The 14,580-nt window shown below is 60.0% G+C and overlaps 1 protein-coding gene across 1 annotated transcript; it reads right to left on the bottom strand.

Annotated features, from left to right (window-relative positions):
* Positions 1 to 4,616: 4,616 nt before the first annotated feature.
* LOC123723149 lies at positions 4,617 to 6,695 on the bottom strand. Its single transcript, XM_045685708.1, has one exon. The coding sequence runs from the start codon at positions 6,693 to 6,695 to the stop codon at positions 4,617 to 4,619; it is 2,079 nt and encodes a 692-aa protein (XP_045541664.1).
* Positions 6,696 to 14,580: the final 7,885 nt, after the last annotated feature.

Consider the following 14,580-nt stretch of genomic DNA (forward strand, 5'->3'; position numbering starts at 1 on the left):
TTAAGACCTATTTTTCATCTAGATTAGTATAATTAAGTATTTTATTTGTTAGTTTTTCTAACTTTTATTCTAATTTATATTTTAGTGAAATTATTAATTTTTATATTAATTTTAGCTATGTAAATTTTATAATTCTACTTTAATAAATTAATTATATAGTTAGTCTAGTTCTAATTATTGATATATTGATATTTTGATAAATTTTTCAATGAAATGTTATAGAGTAAAGTTAATGTACAAATTTAAGTAATTAAAATTTAAATATTCTTCCTGCTGTGTGCAACCTTCTTTATGTCGTGTCCTTGGAGTAGGCGGTTTCCACTTCTCGCCGCTAGATGTCGCTGCTTGCGCGAAGTATGAAATTTTTTTTTTAATGTTTTTTCGTATTTATCTATTGTATACTATGTTTTCACTATTGTACATGGATGCACTACACTGAGATGAAATCGTACATGTATTTCACTTCACTTTCCACTCACTAGTTTTTAAACTGTACTAGTTTGAAGTTAAAAATGTTTATAAATTTTTTATTATTTATGGGAAAAATCTGAATTATGTATGTCAAGAAAGGGCTCTTCTTGCTCTTTAAAATGATAAATATTTAAAAACTTATATGTCGTCGATCTTGTTCAAGATGCAACTCACATATTGTAATCACTTAGGTCGTTAGATGGCGTAGTGTTCTTATTAGATCGCACTATGGTTTGGTTAGCGTGGTATTGTATACGGACCGCGAGTTAAAAATAAAGACACGCTCAGATCAGAATACAGTTGTGGTTTTATTTAATTATTGACCCTTCTAGTAGTTCACAAATTTCGAGGAGCTGTCAAGAAAACACGCTCAGTGTTAAACAATCTTAATCTTGAAATATTTCCTTGCGAAATTTTTAACCGTGACAGTTTTTGGTTTTTACCTTATAACTTTTCGCTGGAATGCTGGATTCTCACCGTTTTTGCACTATTATATTCGTTGCACCGAGACGAATCCAGTAATATATAACACTATATTGTTTTCAAACTTCTTTTTCCACCACTTAGAATTTTATTGCTCTAGAGCCGCGCGGAACGATGCGTTCGCCTTGGCGGTTTTTTTTTTTTTTTTTTTTTTTTGTTGACGCGGGGAATGCATTTACGCACTTCGCCGTCCGTGCTGCGGGGGCAGCAGGGATGGTTTCGTGTGGGACTCGCCGGCCGCAGAAGGCGACCGGAATACCCACTAAACCCCGCGGTGTTCTCCTTCGCCTGACCGGGCCGTGGCATCTACGTTAGTTTATCCACGACCCGGCTAGGGGAGCCCCTTGGTAGGGGCTCGACACGTGTAGGGAGGGGCTGGATGTAACACCCCCTCCCATCACCCTATGATGCCCTCCCTCGGAACACACGAGAGAGGGCATCCGCCACATTCGGCGCAGCAGATCCCCCGACCTGCCGCGCGTGGCCACCTCAAATTGGTTGAAGGGCCGCGGCGTACCTTGTACGCCGGCGGGCCCTGCGGGGCGGCAGCGTTTCGCTGGCGCGTTCGCGTTCCCGCAGGGCTTCTCTCTTGGCCGCCATCACCTCGCGTGCAAACGAGGCGACGGCGGCCCAGCTCTGCTCGCTGCCGGCCATCGATCTAACGACGGCCGGCAGCGACAGATCGCGTCCTATTGCGCCAGTGAGTGTGGCGCGTTCAGCGTCCCAGGCCGTGCACACGGCGAGCGTATGCTCGGCCGTGTCCACGGCGCTGGTCGCGCAATGTCGGCAACCGGGATCCGACTCAATTCCCACAACTTCACACAGGTAACGGCCAAAACAGCCGTGCCCTGTGAGAAGCTGCGTCAGGAAGTAAGTCGGCTCCTGGTGCTTCGCCTCCACCCACTGGCGCAGGACAGGGCGGACAGCCTCGACGAGCCGCCTGCTCACCGAGGTGTCCGCCAACCTCTCCTCCCATCGCCGGAAGAGATCGTCACGTCCTTCCTTCCTCCAGCGTACGATCTCTTCCGGGAGGGGTTCTACACCTCTTTGTCGCATCAGGGCCCTTCTCCGGTAAACCTCCGCCAGGACCCCGGTTTCGAGGTCCCAAGGGAGGCTCCCGGAGATGAGGCACGCCGCCTCGTACGAGACGGTGCGATACGCTCTGGAGGCCCGCTGAGCCATGGTCCGTTGCGCACGTCGCAACAGGACCATGTTATCCTTGCTCAGGGGCCTCGACGCCCAAATGGGCGCTCCGTAGAGCGCCTTAGAGCGCACCACACCGTCGTATAGGCGGCGGCATACACCGCCCGCCCCCCCACAGTTGGGGAGCAGCCTGGCGAGCATTCCCGCATACCTCACCAGCTTTGGTGCAAGTATCCGGAAATGCTCACCGAACCCCCATCGGCTGTCGAGGACGAGACCAAGATATTTCATAGTCCCCCCGACAGCAATGGGGGTGCCGCTCACAACGATGGAATAGCCGCGGGGGGGCTTAGTCCGAGGCCCATGGAAGAACATGGCCTCGGACTTCTCGAGGGCCACGTTGAGGCCCAGGGCCCTGATGCGGCGCACCACGTGGGCCGTGCCCGCAGTTGCGAGCACGCCCGCGTCCCGGAACGTTAGGCCCCGCGCGGTGACCAGGGTGTCGTCGGCATAACAAAGAACTTCGACACCCCGGAGATTGGCACCGCGCAGAACCCAATCGTATCCGATGTTCCACAGGAGCGGCCCGAGGACCGACCCCTGTGGAACACCGCACGTCATGTCCCTGCGGACTACCTGGTCTCGGGCCGGATAAAATATGGCCCGGTCGACGAAGTAGTCCGCAAGGACTCGCCTGAGGTACCCCGGGACGCGGTGGTACCTCAGCGCCTCCGCGATTGTCGGCCAGGGGATCGTGTTGAAGGCGTTCGCGATATCCAGCGACACCGCCAACAACACTCCCCCGTGGCCGACAACCTCCTCGACCCTGTCCCTGAGTCGGGTGATGGCGTCAATGGTGGACCGCCCGCGACGGAAGCCGAACTGGCCGCCGCTCAAATTGGGCCCAACCGCCTCCATATGCGCGACGAGACGCGCAGCGAGCACTCGCTCGAACAGCTTGCACGCCTCGTCGAGCAACACGATGGGGCGGTAGGCCGACGGCGAGTCGGCCGGGCGCCCGGGCTTCCGGAGAAGCACGAGCTTACCCGTCTTCCACCGCCGCGGGACTCTTCCGGACGCCAAGCACTCCGACAACAGGGACAGCGTCTCCTCCTGAAGGACCGGCACGACTTGGGCGAGGGCGCGCCCAGGGACGCCGTCTGGGCCCGGAGCGCGGTTCTTCAGCCTTAGCTTCAGAATCGCGGCTCCGAGCTCGGCCTCAGATACGGGCGGGATTTCCTCGCCCGATACGGCCGGTCCCTCAGGATCCGGCGCCGCCATCCTCGGCGGCACCCACTCCTCCCTTGCCGGGAAGAGGGAGCTGACCACCTGCTCTGTGAGGAGCGGGTCGAGAGACCTGGTTAGCGGGGGGGCCCATGGTCGGAGCTTTTGGCTCACGATCTTATATGGGCGCCCCCACGGATCACGGTTCAGGCTCTCGAGCCACTCCTTCCAGGCTTCCTCCTTGGCGGCCTTTATGGCCGAGGTCAGCGCCACACGAGCGGCCCGGTACGCGGCGAGCAGCTGCGCCTCTTGGTCCAGGTCCCTCCTGCTTCTTCTGCGGCTGCGGGTGTACCTGCGTCGTGCCACCTGACAAGCCGTACGAAAACCGGCCAGGTGAGGTCTCCACCAGTACACCCGCGTTCGCGGGAGGGCCGGACCTGCGCTTCGCATCGCCGCGTCGCAGACGCGAGTCAGTGCTCCAGCTAGTCGCTCGCACCTCGCGTCTACGTCCAGGCCGTTCAGCGTGCCATTGGCGCCCCACCTCTCCACAATGGCCGCCTCCTTGGCCAGCTCCGGGTCCAGGGTGGACACCTTCCACCGTGGGCCCTCTCCCGGCAAGGGACGGTCCGGTGTTACGGCCGGAGCGTCCGCGGGGGTGGAGACCATGTCTAACCGGATATACCGATGACCCGACAGAGTCTCCACCCCCTCCTCCACTCTCCACCTCCTCGTGCGGCGAGCCAGGGCGGGGCTAGCGAATGAAAGATCCACGATAGACCCGCCCTGACTGCGCACGCACGTCTGGGCCGCCCCCCTGTTCAGGAGGACGAGCCCCGTGGACACCGCCCAATCCGCCAGTGTCTCCCCCCTGAGGTCTGTCACCGGAGAACCCCATGCACTCGATTTGGCGTTGAAGTCTCCAGCGACCACCACAGGGGTGGGGTGCACATCGGCCACAAGAGCGCCGACTTCAGCGAGCATCCGCTCAAAGTCGGCAAAACTCCTGCTCGGCGCGAAGTACACCCCGATCACTGCAATGCCGCCCAGCGACGCAAGAACCCAACCGCTACCCTTTGTTACACTTTCGAAGGGTGTGGGGCCCGTGCGTCGCCAGGCGACGATAGCCACCGAGCCGTCGCGATCGCCCGCCCAATCATCGCGGGCGCGGACGTAGTACGGCTCGGCGACTATGGCTACATCGATCTTCCACTGCGCCGCGGTCTGGATCAATAAATCTTGGGCCGCGACGCAGTGGTTGACATTCGCCTGCAGGATCGAGACACTGGAGGCCATTATTAATGGGCGGTGTCCATTGCCTCCACATCAGCTGCAGCTGCAGCTGGAGACGACGAGGCGGGGGGTCCCTGATTGCCCCCGCCTGTCTTTTTCTTGCCACCTTTGGTAGGGGGCCGGTTCATCGCTGGACACTTCTTGTGTCCCAAACGATGACCGGCCTCCACGCCCTCCGAAGCACAAATTGCGCAGGAGGGCTCCTCCTCGCACGACGCGGCCTTGTGGCCCGGCTGGCCACACCGAAAGCATAGCGCGCTGCGGTCGACGCCGCAGTCGCACTGCACCCCTAGGTGGCCGGAGACCAGGCAGCGGTAACACCGCTGCGGCCGCGCCTCCAGGAGGGTTGCCCTCACCGTCGACCAGCCGACCGTGAACCGGCCGGCGTCGACGATCTTCTTGGCTGCCAGGACGGGGCATTTCACCCACACGGTGCCCTGGCGGCCAGGTGGGCGATTTATAACGCCCACCTTTACACCTTCGGGAGGGCAACCCCCCAACTTCGCCACTTGCGCCGCCACCGCCTGGCTGGTGGCCGCATCGCCCAGACCGGAGATGCGTATCTCAGCGCAGAGCTCCGGCCGGGAGACGCGGGCCACGTCACCGATGGTCGCCCGCAGCTTGGCCGCCAGTTCATCGGCCTTTTGGCCCTTGTCGGCGCCAGCCACCTCCAAGACTCGGCCGCCGGTTCTCGCCGTGCGGAACCTGAGCCCCTCTATGCCCAGGGCCGAGAGGTCGACAGACTTCTCGGCCTTGTCCAGGACGGCCTCGTAGGTCGTCATGGACCCCTCGGGTAATGTTATGACGACTGCTGCCGTTTTAGGAGCACGCAGTCGCCGTCGGGGGGCCCTCTTCCTCTTCTTCTTGGATGCGGCGGGCGTCGCGGGGGCCGTTGCCGCCTGCTTCGGGGCCTTCGCCTTCCGCGTCACCACGTTCCAGGCCTCCTCAGGTTGGGACTGGGGAGCGGGGGGCGCCGGCTCTGGCTTGCGGGCGGCCTCGGCCTCGCGGGCAGCCAGGCTCTTCTTGCCCTTCCCCTTACCCTTTTTCGCCGCCGCGGCACACGTCGCAGCGGGGACTGGGGTCGGGGCGGGCACTGGCTCTACGGCCGGGGCGGGGGCAGCGCGCTTTGCCTCGCGACGAGTGTTGGTCGCTCCTGCGGTGGCGGCGGCGGCGGCGGCATTATGTGCGTCCGCAGCCAGCGGAGGGCGCAGCCTCGGCTCGGGCAGCAGGCGGTCGCCAATTCCCGCGATCCGGGAGTCTACCATAAATAAGATCTCCTCCCGGGTCATCTGCGGGGGGGCAGCCGCCTGCCGCTTTACCGCCTCCAGCTCCGCCCTCATAGCGGCCAGCTCGGCCTGCAGGTGAGCGACCTCCTGCGACTCAGTGCGGGACCGAAGCGCTCGCACCGCGTCGCCGATGGTCGACACCGCCTCGCGGACGCTGGCGATGTGCTGGCACTTCATCTTGGCCGATTTCTTGGCGACGCTGGCAATTACGTCCAGCGCCGCCTCGACCGTGCCGGCGAGGTCTTCGGCGGAGTGCTCGCCGGACGCCGCCTCTCCCGGACCTTCGGGCATCGCCGCCCTGGCCCGGGCTCGCAGCACCCGGCTCCTCTCCGCGACCTGCGCCGCCAGCTCCGCCTCCGCCTGCAGCTCTATCTCCCGCTCCCGTTGAGCGTTGAGCTCCGCCTTTGCTCGGGCCAGGCCGGCGTACTCCCCCGTTGTTACGGGGCGTCCGCGGCCTCTCTTTTGCGGCGCCGTTGTTCTGGCGCCTGCCGATCCCTCCTCCGGCGTCAGCGATCGCTTTCGCCAAACTCGGCTGGGTGGGGAGCGCGATCTTGAGCGCATGCCCTCACCCCCGATTGCCTCTAATGAGGCGCAGCTGCCGCTGTCCGTATCGGACAGCTGCCTCCTCTCCAGGACCATGGGCGAGTCGCACCGAGAGAGCGACACCCGCAACTCCCGGACGGCCACACCCGCGGCCCTGTTCCCGCCTTCAACTGCTTCCACATCGTTGTGCGTCTCTTCTGTCCTTTGTGCCTTGCCAATGTCGTCGTTGTTGTTTTGAGTTTTCTGATTTTCCATATAGTTCCCACGAGTGTGGGGGAAAGAAAACTCCAGCCAGGCAGAGCCCCCTGTACCCAGACCGGGCGTATATACTGCGGAGGTCCGCCGGTATCCACAGGTTTTAACGATTTCGCTGTCGGGTTTTTTTTTTTTTTTTTTTTTTTTTTTTTTTTTTTTTTTTTTTTTTTTTTTTTTTTTTTTTTTTTTAGTGACTGGTCCTTGTCTTGGGCCGGCCAATTAAGGCAAGCCCCCTGTCCCGGCGACGCCGCTAGACATGATCAACTGACACGTCTGACCGGGACAGGTTGCCCGACGTTGTCCCGAAGGACATCCCCCTGAGTGCGGGTTAGCACACCCAGGGGAACCGCCGCGCCGCGGAATACTCCCGCCGAAACTACGTCCGAAGACCGCTGTCCAACAGGACCGACAATAGGGAGAACACCGCTCCCAAGCCGACTAAGCCGGCGACGACGCCGGTCTGCACCAGTTCACCAGTCGACTCTGAAAACAGAGCCAAACCGTGAACTGAGCAGACCCGGCAACTCGCGGGGCGCTCTTAAAAGAGCGCCTCGCCGCGGACCTTGAAGGTCCGCCATCCCACGACCCCTCCATGGGTCAGCTGGCCGGATATTGGTCAGCGGCAGATGACTTCCCTCCCCCCCGTAGAGGAAAAGGAACCCATCTGCCGCCGTCCAGGGTGCACCGGACCAACCGCTTCCATTCCCCCAGGACTTGTCCCAGAGCAATCCAAGCGGCGGCCCAACGTGGAGGTTTCCGACCCTAGCACCCCTTCGCCTTGGCGGTTGGCACTCGACGGTTAGGTTAGGTTAGGTTAGGTTAGGTTCCACGGACCTGCTCGGTTGTCCGAGTGGGCGGAGAGGTGAACTCCGACGTGGCGCGTCCCCGGGTGGTGGATAGGGGAACGCCCCGGCCTTCTGCCGGGGTAGGGCTTCGGCCCCGCGAACCAAACGCCAACAAACCCGTAAGTCCGCACTGAGCGGAAACGGGGGCCCTGCGCTTATCGTGGGGCCGCGAGGAAGAAAACCTCTATAAAAAATTACCCTCAGGGGGGGTGGGGTTTAGGTAGGGTGGGGGGGGTTTTTCCGCGGGGCTACACCGGATAGGGCCACCCATACCGGGCAGGCCCGCGGAAAATTGGGGAGGGCGGCCCCGGCGTGCACTAACCTGCCGTCGGGGAGGGGGGTGGGGGTCATCCGTCCGCAACTAGGGAGGGTACGCCGACCTCCCTAGATTTCCGTAGACCTAGTGGCTTTGGGGGGGCTTTTTTCTTTTTTGTTTGTTTTTTCTTGCATTTTTTCGTTTTGGTCTTTTATATTTTTTGGTTATTTTTTGTTTGTTAAGGGGAATACCGCAACGACCTCGTAGAAGCGGCGCTATGAGTATGCGGGGCCACTAGGAGCGGAGCGCTTGCCTTAGCCGGCCGGCGCGCGAGAAAGGAAAACTCTATAAAAACCCGACAGTAAAGTCGTTAAAACCTACAGATACCTGGCGACCTCTGTAGTAAGAAGCCCCATTATCCGGAACGGGCGTCACCCGGTGGTGGAGTGTATATCGTCCCATAATCGTGGGAACAAGTATGGATATAAAAGAAAACAAAAGTAATGAGGAGGGGAACGTGATGAAGGAGTTGACGAAGGAGTTGAGGGTTGTGCTTACGCGCACCCCGATACCGGTAGGGCCTCAGGCCGACAGGAGGGTTTCGGAGTCCGACTCGGACGCGGCGGCGAGCATGGCGTCCGCTGCTAGTCGTGTTGGGTCCCTAGAGGTATTGAACCGGGACGATCTCGGTAGGTTCTGGAGTGAGGGTCGCGGGCAAAAGCGCCCCAGTGAAGTAGATATGGCAGGCTGGTCTGATGAGGAAAGGTCGGAGGCATCAGTTTGCATAGGGCCTCGTACAGAAAAGAGGGCCCAGGCGAAAGCAGCTAGGCAGCGGGCTGAGGAAGACCTCGCCAGGGAGGCAAATATCGCCCGCTTTCGGCGGGAGACCCGGGCTAAGTTGTTCCCGGAGCCCAAGCAGAGGATGGAAGAGAGGGGGGCAGCCCAGCTGCAGGAACAAGTAAAGGAGGACTTGGAGGTCATCACCAAGGTAGCCACCAAGTCCTCCAACCTGAAGGGTACATTCGTGCGGACCCTTAAGGACGCCGCGGCATCTATTAAGGAAGCCGTGGAAGTCCTCGGGGCCCGCACAGTCACGGAAGAGACGCGGCATTTGCAGGCGGACAACGCCCGCCTAAGAGCCGAGATGGCCAGCCTCCGCAAGGAGCTGGCAGAGCTACGGGAGGAAATGCAGAGAGGGCGGACACAAGGTCCCGCCCCCACAGCCACGGACATGACCGCGGAGGCCGCCCCTACAGGGCCCTCCCAACTAGAGGAGATCTGTCGGACGGTGATGGTCCAGGTGGGCGGGATGTTAAATGCCCGCCTGGCCTCGTTTGAAGACAGGCTCCTCCCGGAGAAAAGATTGCGGCCGCCGCTGGCAGCCGACAAGAGAAACAGCGGACGCTCTTACGCGGCGGCGCTCTCGGGGCCAGCACCGGTATCAGCACCGGTGCCAGCTCCACGAGTACAGGGCAAGGCGCCCCCAGCGCCGCCAGCCAAACCTGGCGCCAGCGGGCTTCCGCGGCAGGCGCCCGGTTTGTCCACGCAGCGCCCTGCGGCGTCTGCACAAATTCGTCCGCCCCAAGCCCAAGCGCGGGCTACAAAAGGAGGCACTTCTTCTACCCCGCTTTCGGAGGGGGAGAAGAGAAAAAAGAAAAAGAAGAAGAAGAAGAAGACAAAAAGTAGTCCTCCACAGGGGCTTCAGCAGCCGCCGCAGCCGCCGCAGCTTATTGAGTTCCCGTGGATTAAGGTGGGGCCTAAAAAGCGGCCCGACGCAAAGAGTCGCGCCCGTAAGCTCCAAGCACCCCAGTCGTCAGCAGTCGTCCTGACGTTGCAACCGGGGGCGGAAGAGAAGGGCGCGACTTATGCGAAGGTGATTGCCGCGGCAAAAGAAAAGATAGACGTGGCGGAATTCGGTGGCCAGGGGGTCCGACTTCGAAAGGCAGCCAATGGAGGCCGCCTTTTCGAATTCCCAGGGGCCTCCAGTGGTGAAAAGGCGGACTCCCTGGCTCAAAAGCTGCGGGAGGTCTTAGGTAGCGAAGTCGTCCGGGTCTCCAGGCCCATGAAAATGGCTAGCCTACGGGTTACGGGTCTGGACGACTCCGTTACCAGTGCCGAGGTGGTCGCCGCTGTTGCGGCGGCAGGAGTATGCCCAGCGGAACAAGTGCGGGCTGGAGGAATAAACGCCGGCCGCGACGGACTTGGGTCAATCATTGTTACCTGTCCCGTCGCAGCTGCGAAAAAAATTGTAGAGGGCGGAAGGCTGCTCGTGGGCTGGGTGTCCGCGCAGATTCAGCTTCTGGACGCCCGGCCCCTTATGTGCTTTAAGTGTCACGAACGTGGGCACACGGTGGGCCAATGCAGCGTAGAGGTTGATCGCAGCGCTTTGTGTTACCGTTGCGGTCAACCGGGCCACAAGGCCCGCGAGTGCTCCGCGGCACTGTGCTGCGCGGTTTGCACTGCCGCTGGCAGGCCGGCAGGCCACCGCGCGGGCAGCAGAGCCTGCGTCTCCCCACCCAAGGGGAAAAAGAAGGGAGGAACAGGCAGTTCGAGCCAGGTGGCCGGACAGTCTTCTTCCTCGCCCCAGGCGGTAGCGCCAGTGGCTGAGGGGGTTCCAATGGTCGAGGGTTAAGAATGGACCTGAATCTCCTCCAGGCTAATATCAACCACTCCGCCAGAGCTCAAGACTTATTGTTCCAGAGTATGGCGGAGTGGGGGATCCACATCGCAGTGGTAGCCGAGCCCTACCGCGTCCCGTCAGGGGATGATTGGGTGGGGGACATAGATGGTGTCGTGGCTTTGACGTCCCGGTCCATGGTGGGATCTCCGGCCTTCGCCAACGTTGTCCGAGGCCGGGGATACGTCTCCGCTCTTGTCGGCGACATCATGGTGGTCGGGGTGTACTTCTCGCCGAACCGGAGCCTCGCCGACTTTGAAGAGTTTATAGAAGAAGTCGGCGTTCTCATAGGCAGAAGTCACTCCGCCCGCGTGCTCGTCGCCGGAGACCTCAACGCCAAGTCAACGGCTTGGGGGTGCCCGGCGACGGATCCGCGCGGACAAGAGCTGGAGGAGTGGGCGACGGCGACCGGACTCACGGTCCTGAACCAGGGGTCGGTTAATACGTGCGTCCGACGCCAGGGCGGCTCAATAGTAGACGTCACTTTTGCCGGTGCCGCTCTGGCACGACGTATTCGGGGCTGGGAGGTGCTGGAGAACGTGGAGACACTGTCGGACCATCTTTACATAAGGCTCGTTGTCTCCACGACTCCGGCCAACCCCACGGGCCCAAGCCGACCCTTGCGGGGGGATGGTCCCCGCTGGTCGCTGCCACGCATGGACCGCGACTTCCTTGTTGAGGTTGCCCTTGTTGAGGCGTGGTTCTCCGCACCGCGTGAGGACAACGTCACCGACGCTGTACAGGAGGCGGAGCGCCTCGGTGCTGCCATGACGCGCATTTGCGACGGCGCCATGCCGAGAGTGCGTTCCGCCCCCTCGAGGCAAGCGGCGTATTGGTGGTGTGCGGAGGTCGCCTCACTGCGCCGCTCATGTGTGGCGGCGCGGCGCCAATACACCCGCTGCCGTCGTCGAAGAAGGCACAACTTGGCCGAAGAAGAGCGACTCTACTCCCTCTACAGAGAGGCGGTAAAGGCTCTGCGGACGGCCATCGGTGTGGCCAAAGACAGGGCCAACGACGAGATGCTGGGGACTCTGGATAGAGATCCGTTCGGGAGGCCCTATAAGATGGTTCGGAATAAGCTTCGGTCCAGGGGTCCTCCCATTACCCGGAGTCTTCAGCCTCTCGTCGTGGAGTCGGTGGTCGCGGCGCTGTTTCCGCAAAGAGCCGAACACGAGGCGCCCTGCATGGCGCCTCCAACTGTAGAGGGAGAAGAGAGCCTAGGCGCGCCACCGGTCACGGAGGCCGAGCTCGGGGCGGCGGTGATGCGCATGCGCGCGAAAAATACCGCCCCAGGCCCTGATGGCATCCCCGGTCGCGCCTGGGCGCTGGCACTAGGGCCGCTCGAACAGTGGGTTCGGGCTTTGTTCTGCGCCTGTCTCGAGCAGGGTCAGTTTCCGGGAGAATGGAAGAAGGGAAAGCTGGTCCTGCTCAGGAAGGATGGACGCCCGGCAAACGAGCCGTCGGCGTACCGACCGATCGTGTTGCTGGACGAGGTGAGTAAACTTTTTGAGCGTGTGATCGCTGATCGCCTCGTACTTGGAGACGGTGGGGCCGCACCTCAGCGCCAACCAGTATGGCTTCCGCAGGGGCAAATCCACCATCGACGCAATAGCGCGGGTGAAGGCCCTTGCGGACAGTGCGGTATCCCGGGGGGAGGTGTTGGTGGCGATATCTATTGACATCTCGAACGCCTTCAACACCTTGCCCTGGAGCTGCATCAAGGAGGCGCTGAGGTACCACACGGTCCCCCGGTACCTTCGGAGGATCGTGGCGGCCTACCTCTCCGAGCGATCGGTCGGGTACCCTACCAGCGGTGGCTGGTCAGAGAGGGAGATGTCGTGCGGTGTTCCACAGGGGTCGGTTCTTGGGCCCCTCCTGTGGAACATCGGGTACGACTGGGTCCTGCGCGGGGCCGTCCCGAGGGGTGTTAACGTCGTATGCTACGCCGACGACACCCTCGTGACGGCCTGTGGCAGCACGGACAGGGAGGCTCGAAGCAGAGCAACAGCCGGCGTGGCCCAAATAGTGGCCAGAATCCGAGGACTGGGATTGGAGGTAGCCTTACACAAATCTGAGGCCCTATACTTTCATGGGCCTCGAAGAGCGCCTCCAGCCCAGTCCGGAGTCGTGGTTGGCGGAGTTTCCATCGGCGTCGGGAGCACAATGAAATACTTAGGTCTTGTTCTCGACAGCCGATGGAACTTCGAGGAGCACTTTCGGCGTCTCGTCCCAAAGCTCGTGGGAGCGGCTAGAGCCCTCAGTAGGCTCCTGCCGAACTTGGGCGGACCGAGCTCGCGGTGTCGCCGCCTTTACACAGGTGTGGTGCGATCCATGGCGCTCTACGGAGCGCCTATTTGGTCGGACGCTCTGACCGCCCGTACTAGGGCCCTTTTACGTGGGCCCCAGAGAATCATGGCGGTCAGAGTGATCCGAGGATATCGCACCATATCATGTGAGGCGGCCTGTGTGTTGGCGGGGACGCCGCCCTGGGATTTGGACGCCGAAGTGCTCGCCGGTATTTACTGGCGGCGAGCGGATGCCCGTCTCCGGGGAGAACCCCCTCCCCCAGTGCAGGAACGTACGTGGCGGCAGGCGGCAGAGGCCGAACTTGTCGTTCAGTGGCAGGAGCGGCTTTTAACGCCGTCTGCCGGCCACCGCACAATTGAGGCGGTCCGGCCCGTCCTTGAGCTATGGACGGGCCGGAAGCATGGAGCTCTCTCTTTCCACCTGGTGCAGATCCTGTCGGGGCACGGTTGCTTCGGCAGGTATCTGTGCAGGGTGGCGAGACGAGAGCCCACCGAGGAGTGCCACGAGTGCGGCCACGTGGAAGACACAGCGCAACATACGCTGGAGTCATGCACTCATTGGTCGACCCAGCGGGCCGCACTAGTGGCGGCAATAGGAACGGACCTCTCGCTGCCCGCCGTCGCTAATGCCATGGCGAGCAGCGACAGTTCGTGGCAAGCCGTCGCCTCCTTTTGCGAGGAGGTGATGACGCAAAAGGAGGCGGCTGAGCGGCGGCGGGAGGACGATGCAGTCGGTAATCCTCTCCGCCGCCGCAGGGCCGGGCGCCGGGCGCAGGCAGCGTGCCCAAGACCGCCGCATGCCCCCATAGTGGCAGGGCTCCGGGCGGTGGACCTGAGATAGCCATCGCCCGCCGAGCGTCAAAATTGATCTCGAGGTGGAAGGCGCACTGTAATGTTCCCGGTGCGCCTTACATGAAGTTCGGGGACCCCAGGTCCCCACAAAGGAGGGTCTGCTTTGTCGGACGGCGCTGACCGGGTCGCGGAAGATTGCGCAAGTGTTCCCGTGACCCGGTCACCAGGCGCGTGGCGGAACGTCGTTGGGTTTTTAGTGGGTATTCCGGCCACTTCTTCTTGGCCGGCGAGTCCCACATACCCTCCCGGAAACGGGAGGGATGCGGAAATGCATTTTCCCAACGTAAAAAAAAAAAAAAAAAAAAAGGTTAGGTTAGGTTAGGTTAGGTTAGGTTTTTTTTTTTTTTTATTTTTTTTTTTTTTTTTTTTTTTTCCCGAGATCCCCCGACATATTTGTGGGTCGGAGACTTTGTCAATCCAGTTTACATTTTTGCCTCATATTTTTTCTGTTGTGTTAAGTTTATTAATGCTGGCTTGTGATGGTGCAAATGGTATATGTGGTGCGGTGTGCGGCGTTCACTCTTCGCATGAAAGCATGCGCCCAAGGAAGCCGCACCTTGCGAAGCCTTTTTACTATAGCATTTGCACCATTACGTTTCTTTCCCAGGTGTGAGGGGCCAATTTTGCTTCTGTTCGTGCGTTCCTGTCTACTTCCTTTGGTAAGTACGTTTTTTGTCTTCTTAATTTTGTTTCTAATCTTGTCTATTGCTTTATCCGTATCCCTTCCTATTCCAATTCCTGCTTTCCCAATATCCTTTTTTAATCCCCTTTTTTCGACCTTGTTGCCTTTTTTGTTACTGCCCTTCCTCGGGTCAGAGAACCGTGCGGCCAACGCAGACGCCGAAGGCCTACTCTCGATAAATGTTTGATCGTAAGTTTCATCATACGACCCCACCTTTACTGCCATCTTACTTGTTTTGACCTTGATGTGGTCCACACGGCTCTCGGT

This window comes from Papilio machaon, chromosome W, assembly GCF_912999745.1.
Source record: "Papilio machaon chromosome W, ilPapMach1.1, whole genome shotgun sequence".
In the NCBI taxonomy this organism is placed as follows: domain Eukaryota; kingdom Metazoa; phylum Arthropoda; class Insecta; order Lepidoptera; family Papilionidae; genus Papilio; species Papilio machaon.